This window comes from Hesperophylax consimilis, chromosome 28 (assembly GCF_061612785.1).
Source record: "Hesperophylax consimilis isolate HC1 chromosome 28, BYU_Hcon_1.0, whole genome shotgun sequence".
In the NCBI taxonomy this organism is placed as follows: domain Eukaryota; kingdom Metazoa; phylum Arthropoda; class Insecta; order Trichoptera; family Limnephilidae; genus Hesperophylax; species Hesperophylax consimilis.
Genome location: NC_142863.1, coordinates 6,412,957 through 6,425,564, shown reverse-complemented (window position 1 = coordinate 6,425,564; position 12,608 = coordinate 6,412,957). Strand labels below are relative to the sequence as shown.

General features: G+C 34.8%; 1 protein-coding gene across 1 annotated transcript in view; it reads right to left on the bottom strand.

The window, feature by feature from the left end:
- Positions 1–1,134: 1,134 nt before the first annotated feature.
- The window catches only part of LOC149410085 (protein lev-9-like), a 57,468-nt gene continuing 45,994 nt past the window's right edge, over positions 1,135–12,608 (bottom strand). The window contains exons 6-11 of the mRNA XM_089648608.1: positions 11,963–11,990; positions 10,847–11,043; positions 9,830–10,033; positions 8,889–8,993; positions 7,201–7,331; positions 1,135–1,739 (exon numbers count right to left, since the gene is read on the bottom strand). Of these exons, the coding sequence (XP_089504734.1) occupies positions 1,311–1,739; positions 7,201–7,331; positions 8,889–8,993; positions 9,830–10,033; positions 10,847–11,043; positions 11,963–11,990 (1,094 nt within the window). The 3' untranslated portion in view covers positions 1,135–1,310. The remainder of the gene's footprint in view (positions 1,740–7,200; positions 7,332–8,888; positions 8,994–9,829; positions 10,034–10,846; positions 11,044–11,962; positions 11,991–12,608) is intronic.

The following is a 12,608-nucleotide window of genomic DNA, read 5'->3' as shown; positions in this document are numbered from 1 at the left end:
GAGTCAGAGAGAACGAGGGAATGTTCAAAATTATTTTTGATTATATATTTGAGAGATTCTATTATTGCAATGCACTCAGCTGAAAATTGATTTGAAATTGAATGAAATATTAAGTAATTAGAATTATTGTGGTTAACGTTAATACCTATTCCACAGTTAAGAGAGTTGGGATATTTGGATCCATCAGTAAATAAAAGAGAAAAGTTGGGCCATTTAGATGAAATAATGTCATTGAACATATTATTGGCAGTACGGGCCGGGAGATTGGAATAAGACTTTGTTAGAAGAGAGGATATTTGTTTAGAGAGCCAACAAATATCAGATGGAAAGTTTCCACTTCTAGACGACAAAAGGTACAATCTGAAGAGTCAAGGTGAGAATTTTATAAAGGTGAGAAGGAACGGAACAACGTCCAATTCTCATTTGAATAAGTGATTTATTTTTTTTAAGAACATTACTAGCCACAAACATCATATTCCATTATACCCTCTGAAGGACAGATCTGACCGGGGCGTCAATACATCATAAAAATATTTTTATAATATTTTCTATAATGCGCAGATATGTGATACGTTCGTCATTCGAAAGATAAATAATTATTATTTAGAGTTTGTATCAAATATTAATAATATATTATTAAATGGATAAAATTTGAAAAAATTGTCAAAGTGCATGATTACGAATTTCGGCATTTTTTCATTGACAGTTGAAAGAAAAAAAAATTTATTGTATAAAAGGTATAAAAAGTAAAGTGACATTTTTATTACTTATTATTTACACAAAAGGAATATGTTTTGTAAATATCGAATTATTTGAAAATTATGGACGTTCCGAGTCAAAATGTCCTGGTAAGTTTTTTTGTTAACATTTTCATGTTTGATATTAAAAATGTATTATTTAGATAGATCTATGTTTTTTTCAAATGCAAATATTTCAACGATAATTTTATCTAGTTTCTAAAAATAGTATTTCTTTTAACGATAACTTAAAAAATAAGTAATATGTAGCACAGTTTAGATGTCTCGGGAGCATTCCAAAATTCCAAGGAAATGTCGTTGGGACTTGTTGGTAAAAATATTTAAAAACCTGAAGAGTTACAAAAATATCCAAAAATTGCACATAAAAAAACAATGGTTAAATGTAACAATGTATTTTTTTATATCTTGCTCTAATATATATTATAACATATTTTGATTTTTTCTATGAAATTAACAATGTAAATATGGACATCTGTCATGGAACATTTGAATACAAGTAAACTTAAACAAAAACTTTTTTCATGTCTGATAACCATGTGATGAAATTAATCACTATGTATTGCTTCCAGAACGGACGTCAATTCCTGGTAATTCTTCATTATCTTTTTCATTGTTATAGGTAAAGTCCAGACCATCTTGGTTGAATGTATCAATCCTGCCTGTTGTGTCAGGAGTCAAAACTGAGCTTATATATTCATCGTCTTTTGTGGCTTCGAGAATCAACTCCTGGATGCTCAGCTTCAGTTTTCTTTTGTTCTGGTCCAAGTTGAAGTTGCGCAAAGTCGAAGCCACAAAGTCGCCAAAGATTTGACTGTCATCGCAAATCGACTTGCATTTGTTTCGTGGGTTCTGCGAAGGATCGGAATCAGGATTGTTTGATGACAGCGACGGGAATATTTCATTTGGACTTGTTGTGGAAGGCTTTTTTTGTTTTTTAGGTTTGTTAACCACTGCGGGTTTTGCTACTCCTTCGATTGTGTCCTGAAATATATAAATGACGTTGAAAAATTTTATAACAAACTTTACAAGATTGTGGCATTTGGGATGATAAGTAATGTAAAAATTGAAAGGTATTGCAAAAAACATGTGAAATTTGTAAAATATATGCAGTTTGTAAAATTTAAAGTGCATCTATATAAAAAGGTTTACATATATTTTTTTGGCTTTGCCTGTCTCACTAGGAAATCCTGTGTCGAGACAGACTAGTTTACAAATATTTTATAATATTAAAATAAAGTAGGTACATTTTTCAATAAAGCAAAAATATTTGACAAAAATTTTCAGGTAAAATATGTGCAGTTTGTAAAATGTGTGCAGTTTGTAAAATAACGATGCGGCCTACCAGCTACCTATAGCTACAAGAGATATTCAAACTTACTTAAACATTTACTTAAACGTTTACTGAAACATTTCAACACATGGTTACTACACAAAAAAGGACATGCATCAGCAAGTTTCTAGCAATACCTTCTTAGTCTAATTCTCATTCCTTATTTACATTTATAGTGATTTACTCTTTCTTATTAAAACTGCTTATGTTTTACGCATGCCTAGTTTATCAATACCTAATAACCTAATGTACAATATACTTCACTTTATCAATACCTGTTGTTTAAACTATTTTTTGATATGTTATTATTATGAGATTTAGACGCTACCATTTTGTAAATTTAAAGTTCCTACAAAATTCCTGTTTTTATATAACTATATATGTATGTATATACTCCATGAATATATTGATATATATATATTTGTATAAATGTATGCGTATGTGTAAGTAAATATATGTACCCGCCTCAGAACAGAAATCTTCTAGTGAGGCGGGTTACTTTCATGTTTGTAATATTGATCATGTTATTGCAATAAACTAGGAGTCAAAGGTCGGTTGTCACATTTTTAAAATTGTTCAGGAGAGAGGAAATAGTTAAATTTTTCCTTTGAACATTGTAGGGATACCAGACCTTTTATGTTGACCTAACTTAGTTTCACATTGTCGTAAGACAACCGTCTTTATACCTCCGTGTAGATACTGAAAAAACTAAAAAGGTTTCGTACATATAGGCCAGTGCAATTAGCGATTCGCGATCGAAGTAATTCCGGTAGTCCCAATTTTTTTATATGTTATATAAACTGATCCCCTGATGTAAAATCTGAGTTTCCGACCTTGGCGCACCTGTGCTCGCGCCGCCATTTTGAAAAAACTGGCCGAAATCGGGCCAAAATCTAGTTTTTCCCAAATATCTCATTTTCAATGCAAATTTTGGCTAAAGTACCTTAACAAGTATAATAGAACATAAAATAACCTACAATTTTTGTGGACACAAATTTCTTCTAGCTCTAATAGGTACCGAGGTAGAAAGTCGTAAAGGTGCGTATATTTTTGAAAAAACAAGTTTTTTGCGCGACTAGGTTTGGTTTTTTTATAAATACCTCGATTCCAGTACAATTTTGTGAAAAATTTATTGATAATAATTTTGTAGAAAATAAAATTTCGTTAAAGAAATAGGTATATAATTTATACTTTTTATCTCTATTACGTATCCAAACTCTAATCCACCAAAACCAGGCCAAAAATTGAAACAGAGGTTAGGTGTTTTAAACTTGGCATTCCTTGATTTTATTTTTCTTTAACAATTATTGTTCTAAGAACATATACGTTGACAACAATCGTCACGACTGTGTCATACCTAGCTATAAATATAGTAGATAGACTATTTCAGCATATCGGTCGCCATACATTCCCAATGGGAAGACCACTAAAATTGGCCAAGCAACTAAATTTGTGCTCGCAGCTTTATGCCTATCAACGTAATCACAACATACATTTAAGATTATTAATACAATTAAGATGATAAGGTACATAAAAAAGATAAAAAATTGGTATTTTCGTAAAATTAACATTTATTGACATTCTTTTCTTTATTAGTTAAGTTGTCAGCATAACAAAAAATAAAATTAATGGTAGATCAGTTTAGACAGAAGTACGAGCCCTTGACTATAGTTTCTTACTTCTGGCCCTGAATAGCTTCTTCATCTGTCTTATCACCCAAATTTGTGGCGACTGGGTCATCATATTCCTCGTCATCGTCATCAACGAAGGCTTCTACAGCATTCTCGCAGGAGTTGCCATTGCAATGAATGCAGAGTAGGGAACATTTCAAACCCGACTTTCTGCAGGTGCACTTTCCAGCGCAACCTTTTTTGCATTGACATGATATGAAGTTCAGCAAGGCCTGAGGTGCAGCTTCCTTCAACATTGTTACTGGAGTAAGTAACCCAACAGCATCCTTTTTCCACCCCCATTCAGTCGGATCTTTATCGTGACCAAGCAAAGTCTGCACTTGCAAGTATGTTCTTGAAGCGTGTTGTTGAACTGCATCTTTGGTGGGTGGTAGCCTGGATAAATTGAATTTGTTCTTTTTTACTCCTTTGACAAAAATGATGTACCTTAAATTTTCCAAATTTGATTTCTCGTTGCTGCCATACAAAAGTGCAAATAGTTGTTCGGCAGCCAAAGTGATTGTTTCTGTCTTTGCTTTTGGGTCTTGAAATACACGAACAAGTTCATTCACTGAGTGGTTCTTGAGAAGAATATTACAAAATTTGTGTTTGCCTTGACCGAACGGAGCTCCAGTTGTATCGCAACCACTTATGGCATGAAGGAATAAAATGTTTTCAACTATTTTAATGTGTTTAAAACATTTGTTCGAGTACAACGCGTTAGGTGATTTACCTTTTCCAACTTTTTGGTAATATACGTTGGGAGGTGAGAGAGCTGTGAGGAGTACTAGCAGATCAATATCCTGACCAACGATTATGACTACATCATGTTGAGATGACAACGAATTTGCTGTGTTCACTATGAGAACGTCAGTATCCTCTTCAGCTTGTACTGTCGTTATGTGGGATCGTGCAAATGAGGTTCTGAGTAGGGATCTTATTTCCCAGAAACTTTTCCTGTGGCACTTGTGGGTCCATGCTTTCAAAAAACAAAACTTCAGTAGAAGTTGTAACTCTGGCACGCCGTGCTCTTTTCACCCCTTTAGTGCTTTTCTTTTCCATAGAATCTGGGTATCCGTCGAATACCACTACTGCATTGGATTCATAATGATTTTGTACATACCTGACATATTGATGAAAAATTACTGAAAAAGGTTGAGCACGACCCCATACAACTTTGTGCAGTAAATATCCTCCATCAATTACGTGTATTTTACTGCTTCCCAGTTCTGTATTATTTGGTAGAGGGTTAAATGATAAATAAAATATAGACTTCGTTCCTTTGCGCATGCCTTCCTCTGAGAAAAGAGACAATGGTACAGGAGAGAGTTCATATTGAATAGCATTAATGAATCTATTGCCATAGTCACACCCTGATTTTTGACACTGCTGGTCACCGCCGCAAGAGAAACTATCGCATCATTACGTTTTAAGTGTAGGTTTCCAAAGTTCTGGTTGATAACTTTAGACATAGCTAATTTCCCCATCTTTTCAGCCATGTGACAAGTGACTTTGCTATCCCCGATTGTGCCACTGCTAATAGACATAATCACGTTTGTTTTATGAAATGGTTCATTGCCAGCAAACCAATCAATGAGAGTTTGAACGTCTCGATCATCCCTCTTAATTTTTGTAGGCCTCATCTCTACATGTTGCTCTGACGTTCCTGATTCAATCCCACAGAATGAGTCGATACCCTCACAAATGAATAAACGAATCCAGCAGTCCAACGAAGGATGGAACTGTCTGTGAAGGGAACCGGTGGGGAGGAGTAGAAGGGTGGGGGGTAGCCCCCCCCGAACCGAAGTGCCCTCTAGTAAATTTATAGATGTATGTATTTAAAAATGCAAACAAAAATCTAATAACGTGATAATAAACCGCGATAGATTTTCTGTGCGTACCTACCTAGATTTGTTTATTCTTTATATCGGTAAAAAAAACTATATAAACATAAAAACTGAACAGCTTTTTTTTAAATTTTATGTTCTACATAATTTGTATCAATAAAATTTTCATGAAATTCCACTGGAAACGAGGTATTTATAAAAAACCAAACCTAGTCGCGCAAAAAACTTGTTTTTTCAAAAATATACGCACCTTTACGACTTTCTACCTCGGTACCTATTAGAGATAGAAGAAATTTGTTTTTGAAAAAAATGTAGGTTATTTTATGTTCTATTATACTTGTTGATATACTTTAGCCGAAATTTGCATTGAAAATGAGATATTTGGGAAAAACTAGATTTTTGCCCGATTTCGGCCAGTTTTTTCAAAATGGCGGCGCGAGCACAGGTGCGCCAAGGTCGGAAACTCAGATTTTATATCAGGGGATCAGTTTATATAACATATGAAAAAAATTGGGACTACCGGAATTACTTCGATCGCGACCCCCTTTTTGGCGCTAATTGCACTGGCCTAATAACTCATTTTCACAAAACACTGGTCAACCAATCTTTGACTTCTGAGGTACAGACATGTAAACCTCAAATTGCGTTATTTAATCATTGAAGACAATATTAATCACTCTCAAACGAATGCGTTAAGAAAATTAAGACACTTTCGGTAGTTCATAGCCGAAATGTCCTGTGCGTGCAAACTGTATCTAAATTACTCTAATATATAAACAGTGTTAATCTCAAGTGATCTCCCAGGTTAGTATGGTTCTGTATATTATCTGCCTATACAGGATAAAAATAAAAAAATGCTATATGTACATTCTAACGCAGCATCACATTCATTGTACATATAATTTTGTATTAGTGATCGACGAACTGGTCGATGCAATCTGTTAGCCATATGTTGATAATAGGTTGACTGGTCTATAGTTAGTAATAAGAAATTGTGAGGTGATATTTCACAAAAACAGTGCGAATATTATTATATTCGTTATGGTTGAATTAGCTCAGTTGTCAGAGCAATGCCCCAGAAAAGACAGAGGTCCTGGGTTCAATCGTTTCTGTTACACATTTTTAATTTGAAAATAGATAATATTGACTTCAATGATTACATGAATAACTACAAGTGATGTTGGTTGGAGTGAAGTTAGTTTGAGACTAGCTCTGTTAAAAATGTTGCAAATGGTTCTTGAGTGTCTCTTCAAGTAATTCCAGATGACAGGGCAACAAACATGGCCCAGTGGAAGCGAACAGTGCCCAGAGTAGGAACAAGGAAGAGGATTGGAGCTGGACAGGAAGTACATTTGTGGAAGACGTTAAATACCACTGTTACTTATGAGTCACTGATGATACATCTATTAAATACCATTGTTACTGATGAGTCACTGATGATACATCTATTAAATACCATTGTTACTGATGAGTCACTGATGATACATCTATTAAATACCATTGTTACTGATGAGTCACTGATGATACATCTATTAAATACCATTGTTACTGATGAGTCATTGATGATACATCCATTAAAGTGAAAAATTACAAACCTCTGCTGAGGAATCAAAAATGGCTTGCGCTAGTTGGTCATTGGGTAATTTGTAGAATTTCCCGTTATCGAAGGTGTAGTAGTTAGCGGGTCGTCTCTGCTGGTTGTTTGTTTGGGCGATCGTTTGAGGCACTACAAATAAAAATAATAATGTCGAACAAGCTCGTTTTAACGGACAACACTTAGGTAATAGCACTCCATACCGTTAATAATTAGTAATTAATTAGTTTTGCTAGATTTGCGATAAATGATGAATCTGAAATGGTTAAATGATCAAAGTAACAGAGTTATTAAACATTGTTAGCTAACGGTGAATTAATGAAAATCTGCGTGAACTTATTTGTATTCTTTGCTCTAAAAAAGCCATAGTGAAAATTATTCTGAAAGTCTTTGTAAGAACTAGCACTGACCAAATCTTCATCAAACTTAACATCATGTTACTTAAACAACTCTATTCTAAAACAATACTCCTTTACATTCATAAATACAAAACACAAGAAATAACAACTAACACATATATGTATTAGAAACACTAAGGACGGGTTGTTTTGGAGTATTTGAACAATTCATCAAATTTCAATGTTCATTTTCAAGTTCTGTGAAAGACTTTTTCAAGTTCTGTTTTTATTTCAGTTTTGGGAAGCAACTAGCCTATAATGATATAATAACAGAACTTGAATTGGACTTTCACAGATCCCAGAAATGAACGTTGAAATTTGATGAATTGTTCAAATACTCCGAAACAACCCGTCCTTAATCTCAAGGTCAAAAACATATCCATCAAGGAACTTCAAACACACCATTTGGGCAAAAAAGCTTTCTATACTATGGTAAAACTCACAACAATAGTTTACATTTAAATCTCAAATAAAAAACTGGATAAAAAACATGTATGTCAGAAATATGTAGATAATATATTGACACCAACTACAGACTGAGACCGAAACCATTCAACTGAACAAAAATAACATCTTCTAATATATTTTTAATCATTTCAGAAAAAAAAAACACTATTCAATATATTTATAATTACCTTATATTATCCATACCACTAAATTTTAATCAAATGTAAATTAAATCCTCAGCATGGAAGATCAGTGAGGATATTATTAAGGTTTCTTATTGGCAGTCGGTCGCAACCTCAAAAAGGATGGGAACCCCTTTGAGATAAATTGATGGCTATGAAATCATGTAATTATTGTTTCAATGGCCTTCGTGGTAGAGGGGTAAGTCTCTCGACTTGCAATCTGGAGAAAGTGTGTTCAAATTCCAGCATTTACGTAAGCATATTTTACTTGATTGTGTTATTTCAGATTATTTATTAATTTAAAATAATATATTTGCGACACGTTCCAGAATGGAAGATATTTTCAGTATCGTCCTGGTGTACACCATTCAGAATTGAAATTGATTGAGTTTGGTGACCAGATCTGAGTTTTCAGGTACTACAGGTTTCCCCACCTTACTCTCCCTCATCTCATTCCCCTCCACACTACCTTCAGCCTCACAACATACCCCAATTGGGAATGCCATAGTGTCACTGGCTTCAGATGGTTGGAATGTTTCAGTTGGGACTCGGCAGTTTTCATTGGCTTATCTGTTTCAGTCATCGATGGATACGGTATTTCTTGATAGTTTGGTCGCAAGAATGTACGCAATGTGAAATATGTGTGGTTATGTTGCTCTTACCTCGTATGGTCACTTGACCTTCTACAAAGACACACATGGGTAGGACATTCCCACCGGATTCCTGGAAGATTCCAAAATTCCAGGAGGACGGCCTCTTGCCTCCATCTGAAATGATAAAAGACTTCATGAGAATTACACGTTACACAATATGCTGAGAGTCACTCAAAATATGAAAGTAAAATTTACGACAGACGCGCCTTATCGCTTCCCCCACTCTTACCACTTAGTCGTCAGCATCGAGCTTCGAGCTATGCTAGAGTCAAATCAAATGTCAAACATTTACCGCAAGATATAAATGTTTTTTTTAAAGTGAATTACGGTCGGGCAGTTGAACCGATAACAGAAGCTTTCCAAAATGCGGTGTTTGTCGGTTATGTGCACTGGATAAGAAAAGATCCTCAGCATCAATGAAGTGTTGCCGTTGCCAGTCCATTACATGCAAGAACCATTCTTCAGTTGAGGTGGTTTGTAACAATTGTAAGGATGAGAATATTGATTCTGACTAAATAGGTCGATAAAATATTTTGTTTTGAAATATTAACATGTTTAGAGTGTTGCTTCGTTTTTTTTTAAGAAAGTCAAATAATTACTGCCTATTATCATTATTCATATCCTTAAAAAAATTCCCTAACATTTGTGTAAGAAAACACCACTTACACGGAGAAAACTCGATGACGTAAAATTTACGACAAGCGCCCGCTCCATGGAAATTTCTCAACGCGCCCGCTGGAAGGTTAATATTAATACAACACATGGCGCATATAAATAAACAATTACCGCTCTTCAAGTGTGAGGGGAATAAAATAGACTATCAACTGCCTCCGTACAATGTATCCTATGATACTTTGGACAAACTGAGAACTCAAACCTGGGTAATATGGTGATGGCTACTGGTCAATCAAAGTGTTTGGCAGAAAATTAAATTGATGCATTGTATTTACATTGCTGGCACTCAGGCATTTTCTTATCCCATTTGCCGTCGTCGCAGCGCAGAATGTCCAGTTCACCGACGGGCGAGTACCCAGTGCGACAGAAGGGGTGCACGGTGGAGTTGTGAGGTACGAATTGGTTGCAAGCCACCCGTTTATGGTTTCTCGACAGGCAAATGAAGTTCACGCTGTTTGAGTTCATCATCTCGCAGCTCTCTGAAAGGAAATAGATAAATTTAATTGGTGAAAACCTCTGTAGAGGTGTTCTGGTTGCAGGGCGAAGTTTGCCCCGATGATCGCTAACCTAGAAAGAATGATAAATTTAAAACAATATAATGTTAAACTTTTCAATTAAAAAATTCGATTCCAGACAAATTTTGGAATTACTTCAAAATAAATATGATAAAGTGTTTAAAGTCAATTGCTCTTTCAAGAAACAACAGAATTTGCCTTTCGAATCCATCCTCGCTGATGTAAAATATATTGATATAGAAAGTGATTTGGTAACGGGACAATTTACTCCTCTGTAGCGGAAGAACCATTGAAAGGCTGGTCCTTCAGGCAGAAAGCTGTCTAAGACAGTCGTAAGGAATATAGAGACTCGTGTGCTCCAAAATAGCGGCATACTTCTGAGATGCAAGGAGTGTACGAACATGTCCACAAGAAAGTTTGTTTGAAACATGAGGGAGCATCCCACCTCATGAGGATTCCAGATAGCTGAACCACTCTCCAGCCTACTGCGGACCAAGGAGAAGTATAAAATATCATAGTACGCATATCTCGAAAAATTCCGATGGTTAGGAGACCAAACCCTAATATTTTTAAAGCCGACTTGCATACCCCTTCGATATGAATATGAAATGTCAGCTTATTTTCATACATTGATCCAAGATCCCAAGAGAAGTTTGAGATTATGACCTAGCATAGGGTTCATGTGGTAGGTGAGATTAAACGTGCTGGTGAAGGTCAGGACTTCACATTAAACTAACTTATTAACTGGGTTAAAAAAATAAGAAAACGTTAACTAACTTTTGCATGTGACATCAAAGGACCAGGATTTGTTCCCCTTGCACACATTCAGAAAATTAGAGGGCTCGTAGTTGTCCTCGCAGTAGTAATTTAGCACCGTGTATGGCTGCATCAGATCTCCGGGGTTCAGAGGCCAATTGTAGTTCTCCACCACATAAATTCCGTGATCTGGTTTGGCAGGAAGTGCGCATCCAGCACTGAAAACACATATTTTATGAAAAATTAGTTTTTTAATTGAATTCGGATCAAAGATTATTACTATTATTATCATAGACATATGAATATTAGTAGACCTGCCCTAAGTGATTAAAAGCGTATTATTCCTCACTCCCCATACCGGTTCCATTGGAGCCGGCTGTGCTCGCGTATGGCCTCAAGTGAATTTAGAAAACGTGACGTCATCATTCTTGTGCGAACTATGGTCGAGGCATCATCGGTTCATTTTACGAAATAACACGGCAAAATGGTGGCTTGTGGTATGAAAACTTGTAAAAATAGATGTGAAAAAGAGAATAAACCCAATTGTCGTATTACATTCCATATATAAGCATTATTTTACTTTATTTTAAGCATATTCACATCGTATAATATGGATCAGTTGTAGAAACACATACTATCACATCGAGATACGTCTGAACACAAAGCTGGTTGGTTGCTGGGAAGTAAATTATGAACATTTATAAAAGTGTCTTAACTAAATACGTAAACGAAATATTCGACTCTGAAAATAGAAGAAATTTATTTTGCCGAATTTGGACTTCGCAAATTAGTTCATAACGTGGCGAGTAATTTGCGCTCCTATGTAAAAATGTCTATTCATTCAAAAGCAGATTTTACTTTTAAGAACTAAATGGTGATATTATAATGCGAGATGCCTATATACTGTCAGATTGATTTATTGACGAATCACAGTCAGCTTTACCGCCTTCGTTCTTCAACAGTTGATTTTACCCCTCATCTTTAATTTCTAGTCTATATATTCATATGTCTGTGATTATTATATATTTTCACTTATTTAATAAATCAAAACCTGTGAATAGAAACCAACACATTTTCTGCATAAAGATTATGATTAAATGATAATAATAATAATGGAAAATACATGTATGTGCTTACTTTTCCGTAGTAGGAGGGAATTTCGTAGCTGCAATAATTAAAGAAAAAATTAGAACAGAAAAAATACATGAATACATTGGCATCCATTATTATTTTATTATAAGATTGGATGCGTGGCAGGGCTGACCCTATGCGGGAACAATTGGAGAAGTCCACACGGCGTCAAGGCGCTGATAATACCTAATACCTAACGGTCCTAACACATCGCACAAGAGATTATTTAAAAAAAAATAGGCGCTGCACAATAGTAAAATTGTTTGATATTGAAACAGTTTTGTGATTATTCCACATCCCAATGTCCTCCTCAAATTATCATTTTCTTTTATTCCTTTCCTTTTCTAAAAGTCTTACATTAGAAGAAACAAAAACTAAAGAAAGAGGTAAACGATTTTTTAAAACGTAAAAGCAAATGTGTTTTTCATTTATTATTAAGAGGAAGCTACGAGCCAAAAATGTGTATATTCTTGGTATGCCTTATATCGTCACAAATACAGGTAATAGTCATTAAAATCGCTTGACAAACGGAGTCTAGAAACGCTCTATTTCAAGCACAAAAGTGATTTTTTTATTTATTTTGTAAATAATTTTATAAGCAAATAAGTTAATCAAGGGAAACTGTCACAGATAATCTTAGCTATAATATTGT